At 44.2% G+C, this 15,564-nt stretch overlaps 1 protein-coding gene across 21 annotated transcripts in view; it reads right to left on the reverse strand.

Moving 5' to 3' along the window:
• The window catches only part of ptprma (protein tyrosine phosphatase receptor type Ma), a 193,268-nt gene that overhangs the window by 45,905 nt on the left and 131,799 nt on the right, over window positions 1-15,564 (reverse strand). For 10 of the 21 annotated variants that reach the window (XM_031583785.2, XM_031583782.2, XM_031583781.2 and 7 more), the window contains exons 14-16: window positions 15,451-15,525; window positions 11,496-11,631; window positions 9,533-9,562 (exon numbers count right to left, since the gene is read on the reverse strand). In XM_031583785.2, the coding sequence (XP_031439645.1) occupies window positions 9,533-9,562; window positions 11,496-11,631; window positions 15,451-15,525 (241 nt within the window). The remainder of the gene's footprint in view (window positions 1-9,532; window positions 9,563-11,495; window positions 11,632-15,450; window positions 15,526-15,564) is intronic. The other 11 variants (XM_042710173.1, XM_042710172.1, XM_031583779.2 and 8 more) reach the window with 3 other exon arrangements.

Below are 15,564 nucleotides of genomic sequence, written 5' to 3' on the forward strand. Positions count from 1 at the left end.
GGATGCAGGTCCAAATTAACATATGCTTAAAAACATATCTAGACATTTTTTTTTAGGAGTTTTGTGAATTGTCCAAATGCTAGTCAGAAGCTGTCACTGTATTGCTACAGTTTTAACTGTTTGTAAAAAGATGTATTCTCTAGAGCTTTTGGCCTGTTTAGATTTGTTTTTTCAGGGTGTGAGCCACTGGATAGCACCATTTTGTTTTATACAGAAACTCTATCCCCACTCAACCCCCATGTGCAGCACTGGGACTTGGCAGACAGGTAGAGCTTCAATCTCTCCTTTCATTTGTAAGGCTCAAACTGTGTCTTTTTCCCCCACAAATTCACCTGGGAGAATGGAGGGGGGGGGGATTGAAAACCCCTTTCCCCACGAACATGCGGATTTGACGAAGCCCAAGCAGCCTATTTCCTTGCAAATGTCAGGAGTCGATCCGTCTCCAGGAGCAACAGGGGAGAGCAAGCCGAGAGAAAATGGAAAATAAATGTGAGAGGGGGCTCTTCAGAGCTTCTCTAATCAGACCAAAAATGTCACCGGGGCAGGGGACCAGGTCTGGTGGTTCGATCAATGCATCAGCGCCTTCACAGGAAGTGCAGTCTGACGTAAAGGGTCAAAGGTTAAAGCCCTTAAGTTGCTGCCATCTTGAGCTGTAGATTTCTATAGTATATCCCAATTAGCATTATCGTGAAAAAAGTGCTATAGTCTCACCATAAAATGGTGTTGAAAAAGAAAACAAATGATAAAAACAAAAACAAAATGCCTCTAGATACTCACCTCCACCACACTGTGCTGGAACATGTTTGATGGTAAACACAAGTGATAGACCATCTTCTCTCAGTTAGCTATTTCCCGGGAGGAAAAACGACAAACAACAGATTGCCAAAGTTTCGCGGAAACGACTCGCCGTCATCAATCGTGACACAGGAAGCCGGCGTGCCACCATCAGCCCGAAGGGGCTTTTCACGCTCAAGAGAGTGACACCAGCTGAGAGGGGGACGCATCATTTCATATGAGAGATCCTCTCAGCACCAGTGGCAGTGGTGGCATTTGTCAGCGTGGGGGCGGCCCCAGCGACAGTTGCCGGAGCCCTGCTGGGGTCGTGCTGCGCCAGAGAGAGAGGACTGTGAAGATGCTATTCTGCCGAAAACAAAACTCACTCCATCCGTACAATGCTAATATGTCTGCTGCTAACCAGAGGGATGTGTGCCTTCGAACACAATGCGGGAGCTGCCTTTTGATTGCCCGTTTTGGGAATTGCTAAACTGTTCAAAAGGCCAGATTAACTTTAGTGTGCCCATGCGTGTGTGTTTGTGTTTTGCCGTTTGCGGGAGTGATCTGACTTCTCAATCACCCACACACAAAGAACTGCCAACAGAGAACGCACCAAAACCAACTTCATAAAGAAGTAAATAAGCAAATACATAAATAATAAACAAATAAATAAATAATAAATAAATGCCTCTGGGGCAGGTGCTGTTGAACAGCACGAGCCACTGTGCTTGTTTATGCAGTGTGTCCCCTGCCTAGCCCCCCCTGGCACAAGCGGGGCAGAAAGAGGAAGGACGACTTCAAGAACATGAGAGCTCACTCGCGTCCCGCTGCGGCCTCACCCGGCGCGTGGAAAGCACATCCGCTGCCCATGCATAGCTAATGCGAGGCGGCCGAGACCCCCCCATGCCCCCCCCCCCCCCCCCACACACACACACACACTCCCCAAGTCCCAGCAGACGCTATCGCCAACCTTTCAATCCCTATTCTCGCTCGCTGTTTCTTTTTCTCCCTCTTTTCACTGCTTTTTTTTGCAATATTTCCCATTACTCTTTCCGTTTTATTCTTTTTTTTCGTTTCCTGTGTAAACAGATCCATTTGGAATGGCTTAACCTGAAGCCCCCGCAGATGGAAGACGTTGAGATGTGAAGGCGAGCAGAGTGAGAGGACGAGGGATAGAAGAGAGAGAGAGAGAGAGAGAGAGAGAGAGAGAGTGAGAGAGAGAAAGGAAGAAAAAAAACACTCAACGGCAGCTTTTTTTAAAGAGTTTCTCTCTGTGTTCTCACAAACACATGAATAAAAACTCTGGCGCACTCTGCTCTCACTGTTATGTTGTGATGGCATGACTCCTGCGGAGAGGCGGAGGACCCCTCGAGCGAGCCTCTCTGCGGAGCGTGGGCTTGGCCACAGAAAGCCCAACGTATCCATCATTGAAACCTCGTCTGTTTTTGGGTGTGACATACAGACACACACCTCAAGCCAGGGCCAGGATGGACAGCAGGGATGGGCTGCATGACGTGCCTGAATGCAGGCGTCATCTATCCATAAAAAACAGCCATGAACCAAGGACAGAAGGACCTATATACTTTCACTACATTCATGGGGTTAATGATTAAATTAAAAGGAGCAGAAGACTGGATAGATATTGACAGTAGGCAGCTTAACATTAGATGCTACATTTTGCCATGAGTAGGTGGGATTTATAATCTAATTGCCCTGTCTGGGATGTTCTTTCAGAAGACATTTATGCGCCTTAATAAGTTTAATCATCATCGAATGTTGACATCCTGAATCTATGAGCGTCTGTGTTTTGCATTTTTCGTTTAATATGCTTTCACTGGATGCATAACTTACAGTTTCAAAATGAGCCACAGTATCATGAAAAATGCACAAAGTCCGTAACAAATACCATGTCGAATCTACTTCACCAACATACATGGACAGGCAATCACATATGTGCATACATAGTGATTACGTACAGCCAAGATCTCCATAAGTGATAGAATTATGCAGGTCCTTTCAGTGGTCTGAACAATAACACAGCACAGTGCAATGCAGACCAGCATGAATTATCCCCAGGAAGAAGAGCATCTCCATGTATTAGTATGTATCTGCTGATCGTGTTGCTTCAGCATGTAAATTAAACTTGGGCTCCCGAACTCCGAGTGAGCTGAGCTGTCAACATGGCGTCAGAGTGATGGCTACACTGATATAGAGGTCATCCACTGATTTTTCTTGTGTTCAGACAAGAGCCTCACTTGGGTTACTGAAGCAGTGCTGTAACTCCAGGTAGCTCCGCAGTGGAAGGCATTTAGTCCCAGGTCTGAGGCAGATCTGTACCAGAATCAGGTTCTTCAGTCAGAGAGATAGCTTCACTTAACTACTGAGCTACTGTACACGCAAAGCTGCAGAGAAAAAAAAGGAAATAAAAAAATGAACTTACCAAAACCCAATTAAAGAACCACTTTTTTTTTTCTTAACCCTAATGAAGATTGACTAAAACATTCTTCATTTGAAATTTAAATGTTCTTGTTTTCATGGCTGAGCAGACGTGATCTGCATCCTAATTTAAATGGCCTCTTCATGCGTGAGAGATGGCTCTGGAGGAGGAGGAGGAGGCGATATTAAGATGTTAAGTGCTAACAACTTAATTACAGTTGCAGGTGATGCTGAAATCCTTTTTTTCGACAGAGATGCCAAAGGAAGAGCTAGTCCCAAAATGCACCCATCAACCCCGTCTCACATCAGAGACAGCTAGAGGACCTAGCACCCTAAATCATCACAAAACATCAACAACAAAAAAAAAGATGTGGTGTATAGACCATATGTAACCATAACCAGTCTATCTATTTTTAATATACAGTAAAAACAATCGCTAACTCACTCACTCAGAGAGCGCCTGCCAGCATTATTGTGAATGTGTACAGTTTGAGCATTAATTGCCCATGACCAGTGGCTGTATTGACAAATGACAATGGACTGTTGACATCCTGGGGAAATATCCTACCCCCATGTTTGAATAGCTGTTTGGTCACACATAGGCAAACACATACAAATCAAAATACGGTTGAGCGGAAGGTGAAACTGGGCTCTGTTTGAGAAGCTGGTTTCCTTGTTCAGAGATCTATTGATCTCGCTGGGTAAACCACGATACTAGGCATCAATATTTAAAGACAGGGTGACTGCAAACATACTCTCCTTTTTGCTGAAGCGATCTGAAGTGAGATGTATGGATTTGTATGACCCTAGCAAGAATACTGCATTACATTTTTAATGTAACACCTTTAATTACCTTTTACACATGCATTGATAAGTGTCAAAATATAAGGCAAAATCATATTTCACCAGGGGGGACTGTTTTCTCGCCCCCGCTTAAGAAAAACCCACAAGCTGAACTGAATGGACAAAATACACGATGGAAAAGCAAAAGAGAGAATTTTGAGAAACGCAGAGTGAATAGCCATGCCTTGAATAGTGCGAACTGCGACACACACCGCTAAAAGATGTCACAGTGGCTAATTCAAAGGCTTGGAGTCACTGCCAAAGGAAGCAATCTCGTGATTTTTTTCCCTTTCTGTTGTTACCCTGTGACAGTCTGGATCAAAGTTACAGCAAGCAAAGGCTCTGGCATGTCCACACAAAGATTCCCTGTCACAAAACAAATAAGAGTCGTCTGCTCCGAGAAGGCGCCGTGCAGACAGAAATGAAGGTAGGCCGATTGTATAATCTCCCAGGCTGGGGTTTATACCAGGAGGTTATCTGTGTTAATGGGCGTAACCTTTCTTCGGTTCCAAATGGAATCCCGTTCTGCCTCCTGTGCCCTTCATTAACTTCTCCCCATCTTTTCTCCAATGCCTGTATCGTAGAGGGCGGCCATCTGACCTAGGTGACACAGCAACGAGCAGCTCTCCGCTGATCTGACCTACACCTACGCAGTCACCGTGGACAGAAAAAAAGCTATCACAGCCAAGAAGCATACAACTGTGGATGCTTTCACTTGGTCTCACCTAATCAAATCCCACTGACTGAAAACTGTCTTTCAGTGCGTTCGTATAGGGAAGGCTGGGGTAACTTAGAGCATGTTGTGTGTGAGTAGTGCATCGTGATGAATTAGTGTCATCATCCCTCACTTTTTCCCACTATATCTCCAGCCCTTAGGACCGATCTCTACGTCAACTGGCTTCACATTATATTATACATTCCCATCATATAGCTTAACCCTCCTATTATGTTTGGGGTCAATTTGACCCCATTCAATGTTTAACGTCTCTAAATAAATGTTTGACATAATTTTTTTTGCTTCATATTTAATGACTTTTCCTAATTTAATGGGGACAACTGGGTAAACACAAAATTAACATGATGATGTTTTCAATGTCCTGTACACATACTTTACGCATAGGTGTTGTTTGGGGTCAATTTGACCCCAGGCTGTTTTAATTGTATAAAATATATAAGAAATATCAACTTTTTTCATCACATTGTTACTTTTCTTGATAAAAGAAATAGTTTTTTATTCCAAATGTTATAGATAATAACAATATGTACTTAGAAATAATATGAAGCCATAAAAACACCAGAAGGATATCTCTTTCCAATTTTAGGTCAATCAGTGAGATTTTATGGGGATCTGCATATTTCTCCATAGTCGCGTAACATGTATTCTGGATGTATAAAGGTAGTGGGTGGGGGTTTTGTTTTATTTTTAAGGGCTATTTAGGTAGTCAACAAACAAACCTAAAGTACCTGACACATAAACTTGGGTAAAAAAAAAGAATTATAATAATTCTTTGGAGGTTTAAATTGCTGGGGTCAAATTGACCCCAAGCATAATAGATGTGGGTAAAATTTGAACATAATAGGAGGGTTAAGGATAAATGGGAATAGAAAAAGACACCTGATGTATGTTCTCAGCACACATCTCGGGATACACGAATGACACTAAACAGGAACTGCTGTAATGGCCAACATTTTGTGTGCTGCAGTTTCCCTCTCATTACTCACAAGAAAATGTAAAAAAGAGGGACCTTGAATGTCTCGTCAATTACAGCGACTCTGAAGCAGCAGGCTGGGGTTCTCAGCGCGAGCTCTCGCACTTACGCCAGTCGCGGTCCATTAGTTCATTTGGCTCTCTGATAAGGTTACATAGATTCCTGACACCTGCATGGCCTTGCCCGTGTAAGAGCCACATACCACTGTGTAATGATCAACTGATAAGACGGCTTTCCTGGAGTGGGCTAATTTCATTTCCTCTCTCTGGCAGTGTGTGGCTGCCATCTATAAATCCACCCCCCGGGTGCCCTGCCTATTGTACGTGCAACTACCTCAGCTTCCGTTAATTAACGCCAAAGGAGATTACAGAGTTTGATGCTCGGCAAAGAGAGCTGAATGAAACGGCATGGAGATCGAGGGCGACAGTCTGCTTTTTTGGCCATGCCTGACTTAGCTTATCTCCTTAAAGTGGCAAACAGGGGGTCAATGTTGAGTGGGAAAAACATCAAAGGGAGGTTACTCCGCACTAACCCCCCCCAACCTAATGAGCGCACCGCTTGGCTGACCCTCCACCCACCACAGTGTCGAGACAGACACCCACGAGAGACACAGGAGGGAATAAGCTACTCGCTACCTTTCTACCTCCTCCTCTGCTCCTCTTCCTCCTCCATCTCCATCCACCTCCTCTTGCGGACGTGGTGGCTGTCAGCAAGACAAATGTGCATCGCCCCGTTGCAATTAATTTGATTCTTGTTTTTGCGTGAGCCTTCCGTGTAGGATTTAATTAAGGTTCTCCCACAGCCGAGGAACACGCTCAGCTGAAGGCCCCGAGTTAAATGGGCCTGTCTCACGCAGGGTCCCTGGGAAGCCACCACGAATGATGAAGCTGGGGTTCTGCAAAGGGAGGGGAAGAGAAAGGGGGAGCCCCTGCCCGCACTCATCCCTCATTCTGGAGACACTTATCCCTCCTCCTCTTCCCCCCCTTCTCCACTCGTGAAGCGTGAAGGTTCATGTTGCACTTTTTACACTCTAAGGATGAGGGCTGTTGACAGAATGGGTAGAAGGGGCAGCAGCATTTAAACTTTCAAATGAAGGAAATTAAAAATTTAAAATAAATAATCTGTCACAAAACTCTATGGCTCAGAATGCCATCCTCTGGTGAGAACTCCAATAAAGTAACCTAAAGAAGAAGCAGTGTGCCAGGTTTTGTGTTTTTTTCCTGTTATACTTTGTTCCAAGCACCGAGTTTTTTCAATACTCACACTCAAATGCAGCAAGTTACCCGTATATCCGCTAACCCTGGAGTGGCTATGGCCCAGACGAGCAGGTATCTGGGCACCCCTTCAGACCATGCCATCTCTCCTCTCCTCTACTGCACAGTCAAACCTATTTGTCTTCTGTGAACCTTGCCAAGATATTAACACAGGCTCTTCTGGTCTGGTCTCTAGAATTCTTTAAGTGACTTTCAAGCTTCATTATCTCTCCGGGACATTCCACATTACACTTCAGCATGGTAATTGATACAGCAGGTAGCAGCCAAATCCCTAATCACTGCACCTGTTGTTAAGCAATCTGCAGTTCTTTGAAGACGTCGACTAAAACCATTTATCCAGGTGTTTCACTGACAGAGGCCATCACCAGTGTAGCGGGCAGAAAGGGTAAATGGGCCTCCATTTTCTCTCCTTGCCTCCACCTAAGCAACACTGTTCGTCCCCAATTGGATCAAAGGACAGTGTTCAATATTTCATTAGGCTGCTTGCTCCTGTAATGACTCTATTCGAGACCTGTGATGCATGGGCTATCGGCACTGAGACTAGAGGTGCCAAATCCATAGCCATCCCAAGACCCTGGGCTAATTCATTGTGACCGCCAGCCGCTGTCAGTAAGAGCAGAATTGGTCATTGCCAATGACTTTTGCACCTGTTTCTGATTCAATCTCACAGGAGGACATTTCATTAGGGCTAACAGTTGGAGCCTGGTAATTGCACTGATCACATAAGAGTGATGCATTCAAATAGCGTTTGACTAAATCCCCCAGTCTTATTTGTCGCCAAACCCCTCCTCTGTCACCACACATTCTCTGAAGCGTGAGATATTACGGTAACTACTTAATTCAGACCGAGGCGGACATAAATGTGTGATTTGTGAACAACTCTGACAAAACAGACCATAAACATCCTCACTTCTGTCTGGTTTATGATGGTGAGTGGCCACTCCATTCGGGGAATAAACTCTAATGATCCTGCCACGGAGAAAAATGCTACTTCAAAGCCACTGCTCAGTATCCCAATTTAGCAAGAACTATAATGCAGAAAATTGTCTGCATATCGCGGATTTATCTAGAAGCCCTGCAGATATTCAGCAGAGTCTTATTCAAATCCTAGCTGTGGGCCACTGCACTGCTGTGTCGGTGGAAGACTGTCAGCATTCTGGCACTAGCTGAAGCCAACATAAATTCCTCCGTGAATGTCATTTTTACTCCCAAAGATAATCACTTTTGGACAGCTTTCTTTATCAACTAAATGCATAAACAACAAACAGTTGCGAGACTAATTTTTTTGCCCCGCTGTGTAATTCAAAACAAGAACAAACAACACTGAAAAAAACATCTCGGCAAGCAATGGGCATTTAAATATCCAAAGTTGCGGTTTCTTAAAATATACACCATGATAATCATCTGGTTTTACCTAAAGAGCCAGCAAAGACATTTTTAACATCTCTGTCATTTTCTTACTCTCAACACAGTTAGAGAAGAACACCATCCCTGCTTCACTTCTATTATAAGGTAATATAGAAATATACCAGCAGAACTTTGCAACACTGACCAGGTATCACCCCCCACCCCCCTTCTTCTCTATCCGTATGCTACAACATAAACACTATGAACCACAGCATCAAAGCATTGTGGGTAAATGCTGTCAAGTCCATCATGTGGAAGCTATTAGAAAACTGCTTTTAGCATTGATGTATGGAGATGAGCTATTCACATGCTGTCAACTGACCCATGCACAAACAAAATGGAGGCTGTAAAAACATTTGAAAAGAAAACATGTATATGATTAGAAAAATGACCATTAATGATTTGATAAAAAAGTAAACTGGACAAAGAATTATGCAAGATGATGGGGTGAGGTGAATTATGAAAGGGGATATTCTGAATACAAACACCTCTGTTCTTGTCTGAATTTCAGCTGCTTTGAAATGGGAAGGATTGTGGGTGGGGGAAGGAGGGGGGGGGGGGTTAGTCAGCATTCCCATGGAAACGGAGATGCTTGTTGGGTTGCAGGATATACAGTTTTCCCCTTCTTGATAGGGCACAACAGACCGGTCAAGTTAACACACAGCAAGGGGTAAAACTCCTCTCGATTTGACCACTACAGAGAAGTAGCTCGCTAGCTGAGGGAGTTTCTCATGAAGTTAGGATAATAATGACTTTACAGGGCCCCCTTTCACACTGAAGCCTCGGATCAGAAGAGGTATGAGGTCAATCTCACATGTCTGACTCTACGTCTCTGCTTCCGCTATCTGTAATTTGGTGCATTTCTATGTTTGACCATTAAAACCCAAACAGCTTATGTTCTAGGCCTGATGTTAGGTGTTAGATGCTGTGATTAAAAAAAAAAAGAAAAGAAAAGAGGAAAACAAATCAAGCTTGCTCCAGCTTCAGTTTGAAAGGAGGGTTTGAAGTCACTAGTTTCATGCATGGAAATATCAAAAGAGGTGGCGGAGAAAGCACGGCACTAAGGCGTTTGACAAAGTGGTTACTTACAGGTAATAAGTGTAGGAGTGATAGGTTCTTCTGCCAAGTAGGGAGGTGGAAGGACATAAGCAGTGGTGGGAGGGGGGGAAGAATGGAATGGAAGGAAAGAAAAAGTAAAATATTAATGTCTGAAAAGTCGAAATAAATTAACAAAACCTGATATGGTGACTTAAGTGACGACTACTTGTGACTCGTGAGGGCAAAGGTGGATTCTGACAATGTGTTATGTAGGTTCCTGACAGTCACTGGGTGGTGGTGGGGTGCAAGGGATGGGGGTAGAGAGAGAGAGAGACAGAGAGAGAGAGAGAGTAAGAGAGAGAGAGATAGAGAGAGAGAGCGAGAGAGAGAGAGAGGAGGGGAGGATTTCTGACCTAACGTTCTTTAGGCTGCAAGTATGCACTGCAGCTGAGCGTTATGGGTAAAGTGTCTGTGACAGAGGCACTTATATATACAAAAGGAAGATGGGGGGGGGGCAACGCCACTATAAATGTGACAGTGCAAAAGGAACAGGAAAGAGAGAGCTAGCTGGAGCTGTTAGAAGTGGATTAGACATAGCCCTGATTCTAACTGACTATGGATCAGCTCTTTTCCTGATCTAGCACAGATCTTCCAGTCCATGCGAGATCAGGACCAAACCTGTTCCAGTGCCAGCTGACCTCTGGGTTTCAGAATTAAAAGCAGCCCGTGATCACAGCTGTAGGAAGGAGCAACACTTACTTGGTCATTTGGCCTCCAGTTTTGAAGTAGTGAATCACAGTGAAAAGTCCTCAAACTTCGGTAGGTAACAAATGCACCACTACATTAACATGGCTCAAAATAAGCTGCTCAATATGTGTCCAGTGGTGGACATTTCCAAAGACTTACTGCATCACTAATCCCTCACACTTAAACGTTACCTCCCAATAAACTATTTTTTCTCATATTTCACAAGCTATGCACAAGGTTATTATGGATAAAAACTACAATGCTGACGTACACTTAAGATCTGAAATAACTACCTTACTTGTCTGGTGAGTAAAATTCACTCCTATCCCGAAAATTTGACCGTGCTTTGAAAAGGATCATCATAATCAATAAGACAAGTGCCCTCATTTGGTACATAATAATAGCTGATATTGACCAGGTAATGTCTGGCCTGCTTCCCTTCACCTTCACTGTGTTTATAGTGATTGCAGAGTACTGGCTGTGCTGACAACCTGAACTGAGGGCCTCAAAACCTCACATTCCACTGTAGCACTGCTTGCCTGTATACAAATAAAGTTGGCTATTTGCACAGTGTAGCTTCCTCAGGTTGCTTTATGGAATACTGAAAGCCCCTCTCTCTCTCTCCCTCTCTCTCTCTCTCTCTCTCTCTCTCTCTCTCTTGCTCTATCCCTGTCTCTCTAGCTAGCGAGGTTGGCTAATGTACACTCGCCTGCAGCAACATGCCCTAGGCCACTCTTTGAAAAAAAAAAAATGCTTTCATCAAATTTTCCTTCTTATCTTGTGTTTTTCCCTCCGATGAGATAAGCCACAGAAATATTTTCATGTTTCCCATTCCTGCCTGGGTCATTAAAACCCGTGCACCGTTTGTTTGAGAATAACATAAAGCAATTAATATTGCATGGCGTCACACACGCACCAATGCCACAACAGTTTAGTGGCTCTTATCATTGTGATCAAATCAATTACTCAGTGTTCGACTGACAACACAAGTGATTTTGAAAGTGAAAAGAAAATCAGTACAGATCAAATTAATTTCATTTTCCTTTCATGTCATTATATGTGCAACACTTCAAAACTGAAATGAATATGTGCTTCGCCACTTGTTGACTAAGTTAGAGTATCGTAAAAACCCACCAAATCAGAGGTTGATCTAGTGCTTCAGTGGAATAAAACAGCCATTTTGTACTGTTTATATTCTGAATTGTTTCCGAGACACGACCTGAACACTGTGAAATCATAGGAGCACCACAGAGGAATGCTGTCTTACCGTTTCTTCATCACTAGAACCACGCCAAGGAAGATGATGATGAAGAGCAGAATGCCGGCGATAACTCCGGCAATCTTCACTGTATGATCGGACGGTTTCTCTGTCTCAACCTCATCTGGTTTGCGAGTGGCTGCACCTAGAGGAGATAGTAAGTTATGCCATGCATATGTATGTTATTATGAGCCACCATGAACCATTTTGTTCAACCATCTGTAGATTTGCTAATTAATTTTGTTTTCACAATCTCAGTAGGTCATGTTGAAAAAAATGCTGAGTCACTTGAATGTGAACTCCTTGCAACATTCATGATGGGCTTGCAATTTCCCCCCAAAAAAACTACATTTTCTTCATGACTCAAACACTTTCTAGACATAAGCTTGACTTGTTGGACTTGTTTTGACATGGATAGGGGCAATTATCCAAAAAACAAACTAGCACAAAAGACTGATGTTGTAACTCATTAGTGATTCTCCGGGGAGAATCCTCGAGCTTGTCATTCTTCGAACGCCAACAGAGTGGAAAGCGCTACCGTCAGCCACCTGAGTAAGTGCAGTGGCCAAATGTCAATCGGTCCACAGATGTTCTACTGAGTTCATCCATGCATTCTGAGCATTTTTCCGCTCGCTGTTGTAACCTTTCTATGTCAACATAAACAGCGTGATTTATATATTTATTTCTGGTTTATTTATTTGTCCACTTCACCGGAAAAAAAAATTAAGCGGTTATTTCCTCTTGCCTGAGTTCCTGCACCTGAGAGAGGGAGATAAACTCATTAACTGTGCCTGTCGGCGGCCATTGTTTCTCCATCGTCACGATAAGTATGAGTGCTCCCACTCTCTCTCTCGCTCTCTCTTTCTTTCTCGCCTTTGGATATTCAAATCTGGGTCACATATGGTGAGTGGCAAGGAAGAGGAGAAGAAGAAAAAAAAACACCCTCCGCAAAAAAAGGATGAAAAAAAGAGAAAGGTGAAGGAGAGGAAGAAGACAACTTTCCTTCGGAGCAATTTATTCTCAAAGGAGGCAGTGACGGGTGATCACACTACGCGCGCAGGCATTTAATGTCTGCTCAAACGAGATAACCGAGGAGCTAGCAGCGGCCAGTGTCTCAGAGACGATGCCTTCCTGCGGCCTTCTCTCTCTCGTCTGGGGGGTGAAAGAGGAAGAGAGAGAGAGAGAGAGAGAGTTGAGAAAGACTACAGGGGGAGAAAGAGAGATATAGATAGTGAGGGAGAGATAAGAGAGAGAGGTAAAGAGAGAGAAAAAAGGAGGGAGGTAAAGAGCGAAAGAGAGAGAGGAAGAGAGAGAGAAAGAGAGAGAGACTACACGGAGAGCTGTTTACTGTATAATGTGATGGAACGTCAAGCCGGGGCCCGATGAAATATCCATTTCCAGCGCGCTAAATGAGAGGGGGATGAAAAATAGTGGGGACAAGCTGTTCAATTCGCCCTGGCTGGAATCCATTCCTCCTGCCAGCTACACTTTTTCAATCAAAGCATGACAACATCCATCACTCTGGCTGGGGCCTTCTACCCGTTACCTGGGTGACAGATAGTGGAAGGGGGAGGAAATTTCAGCTTAGCTCCTGATGTGAAGAGGACACTGGGGGTGCGAGGGCCATTCTGTGGCTAGGGTCCGAGGAATAGCACCATAATTAATGAAGATTAAGTCAAAGCTTATTCTGACACAGGGGTGCCCTTGAATGGTGAAATGAAGGTGTAACTCCAAAGCTTCCATGTTTGCTTGTAGGGATGTATATTCCTCCTGAACCAAATCAGAGAACTACACTACTGACATGCTCTGAAGTATCCCCTGAGAATTTTAATTAAAATTAAAACAGTAACACAACACATCTAAACTAATATTAATTAATGTTTCCTTCTGATGTTAGTTATGTAAATCATTTGTCTATTCTAGTCCAACATTCAGAGGAAGCCTCGGTTCTGAATATCCTCCCACTCCATCGCTTTCATTGAAAACAACTCCAGCTAAATCCCTGCACTCTGCTTACAATTCCCCCTTCCCTTTCAATGTGACATTTTATACTGCATATGGGTCATTTGCCACCAGAAAGGCAAAACATGCAGAAAAACACCGCCTTGCTGGGCCTCTTTGTTGAGTGACAGCGCCTTTGAAGATGGCGAAAGCAGAGAGACTGGAGAGAGCACTCTGAGAGTAAGAGAGAGAGAGAGGAAGATAGAGAGTACAAGAGAGAGGTGCAGGGGTCTGGCTTTTTGGGAAGACAGCAGATATACAATAGAGGCCCATGGCCATACATGAATATACTCTCTATATTTTTCTGACATCTTTCTTTTTTTTGAGGGGGGTGGGGGCCTGACCCTATGTTGCTTTTTCGCACGCACGCACGCCTACTCATACACACCCTTCAGGAGCTGAAAAGACAAGAGTGAAAACCAGTGACGAGGGCACCATCTCCCACTTAATGCCTCGCAGGGCCACAGTCAGTCAAAAACAAGAGACGGAGGAGGACAGTTTCCACACACAAGGGGACCTGAGCATCCCTTCGTTGAAAAGAACATTGTTTGGCTCAAGGTTGTTGAGAGACATCGAGCTCCCGAAGACTCCTTGTCTCTCCATATGACAGGAAAGTGATGATTTAACAACAAAAGAGGAAGAAGGAAGAAATATTCCTGAAGAAGTGCATGCAGAGAGGGGATACAGATTTGCATAGGCCCTTTTCTATCTGACAGAGATGCGTATGCAAAGGAGGTACATCGTCCTTGTTTTGGAGGCGAGAGATTGCATTTCCACAAATTTCTGTCCTTTGTGTTCTCCCATCACAATCTTTTTTCTTTTTTCTTCGTCTGACACTTTGCCAGCTCTCCAGGGTGGCGCAGGAGTTAGGGAAGAAGTCCAACGTTAAATCTTTTACTCTTGTGGGGGTGTGGGGGGTGCGCAGGGGGGTGGCGTCTGAGGGTGTAGGTGGTGGGTGTAGGTGGAGAGGGCTGCGCTTTGCATTTCAGAATGTCTGACTTTGGTGGTGTCGGTGGGAGGGTGGGTGGGTGGTGGGGGGATCATTTTGGCTCCTTGTATAAACACCACACGGAAAGTGTTCACCTCTTTCCATGGCAGGCAGGCAGGCTGGTAAATATTTAAATGTAATTTTCTGACAGCAGGTTGAGCGCGATGGCTTTGTCATGCATGCCAAAGTGTTGAGGTTTTCTGTTTCATGCTGCTTCACAGGGGCATATTGATTCTTTCTCCCCCTACTTTCTCACTCTTCTTAGGAATCATGCATCAGCTCTGAATAATTTTGTATGTGTGTGTGTGTGTGTGTGTGTGTGTGTGTGTGTGTTTGAGTGTGTGTTTTATGGTACATGGTGTCTTGTGTCTAAAATCCACTGTAACATGGAGGCTAATGCAATGACAACCCCACTGTATGCCGGATGAATATAAAACACACTGCTGGATTGGAATCAGGAGTGTATGCTAAAGCAGTTTCCTGTTTACACACCTCTGGGGGCTAACCATTGTCCCTGCACATGTCCTGGCACAGAGGTCAGAGTTAGTTGACACCCATACATGTATTAAACAACCCAACCATGGAAACACGTTTGAAAGCATATACAGAACTGTCGGAGGCATAGAACAAGACACAATCACATTAAATATTCATACTGAATGGCAAAAAACAATTAGAGGGAATATACAGCAACACGCATAGACATGTCACACAAACACACACACACACACACACACACACACACACACACACACACACACACACATACACACACACACACACACCCCCACACACACCCCCACACACAGACACATAGACTGAGGTCTTTTTGAGGCCAAAGCCTCCATGGGTGAGACACTTCTGTGTTATAGAGGTAAGATACACGCAGTCAGCGAGACACATGAACACACACACACACACACACACACACACACACGCACAGGACAGAGGAAGCTGGACAGAAGAGTCTCTGACCTGTTAGTTGGTTGTCGCCCGCGGCAGGAGCGAGGCGAATGTACGGCGTTGTGAGCTGAGTCACGATTATGGCAGCTAAGGCAGAAAGAGTTCCAGGCCAACATGCAGAAAGAG

The sequence above is a fragment of the Clupea harengus genome, chromosome 17 (assembly GCF_900700415.2).
Source record: "Clupea harengus chromosome 17, Ch_v2.0.2, whole genome shotgun sequence".
NCBI lineage: Eukaryota > Metazoa > Chordata > Actinopteri > Clupeiformes > Clupeidae > Clupea > Clupea harengus.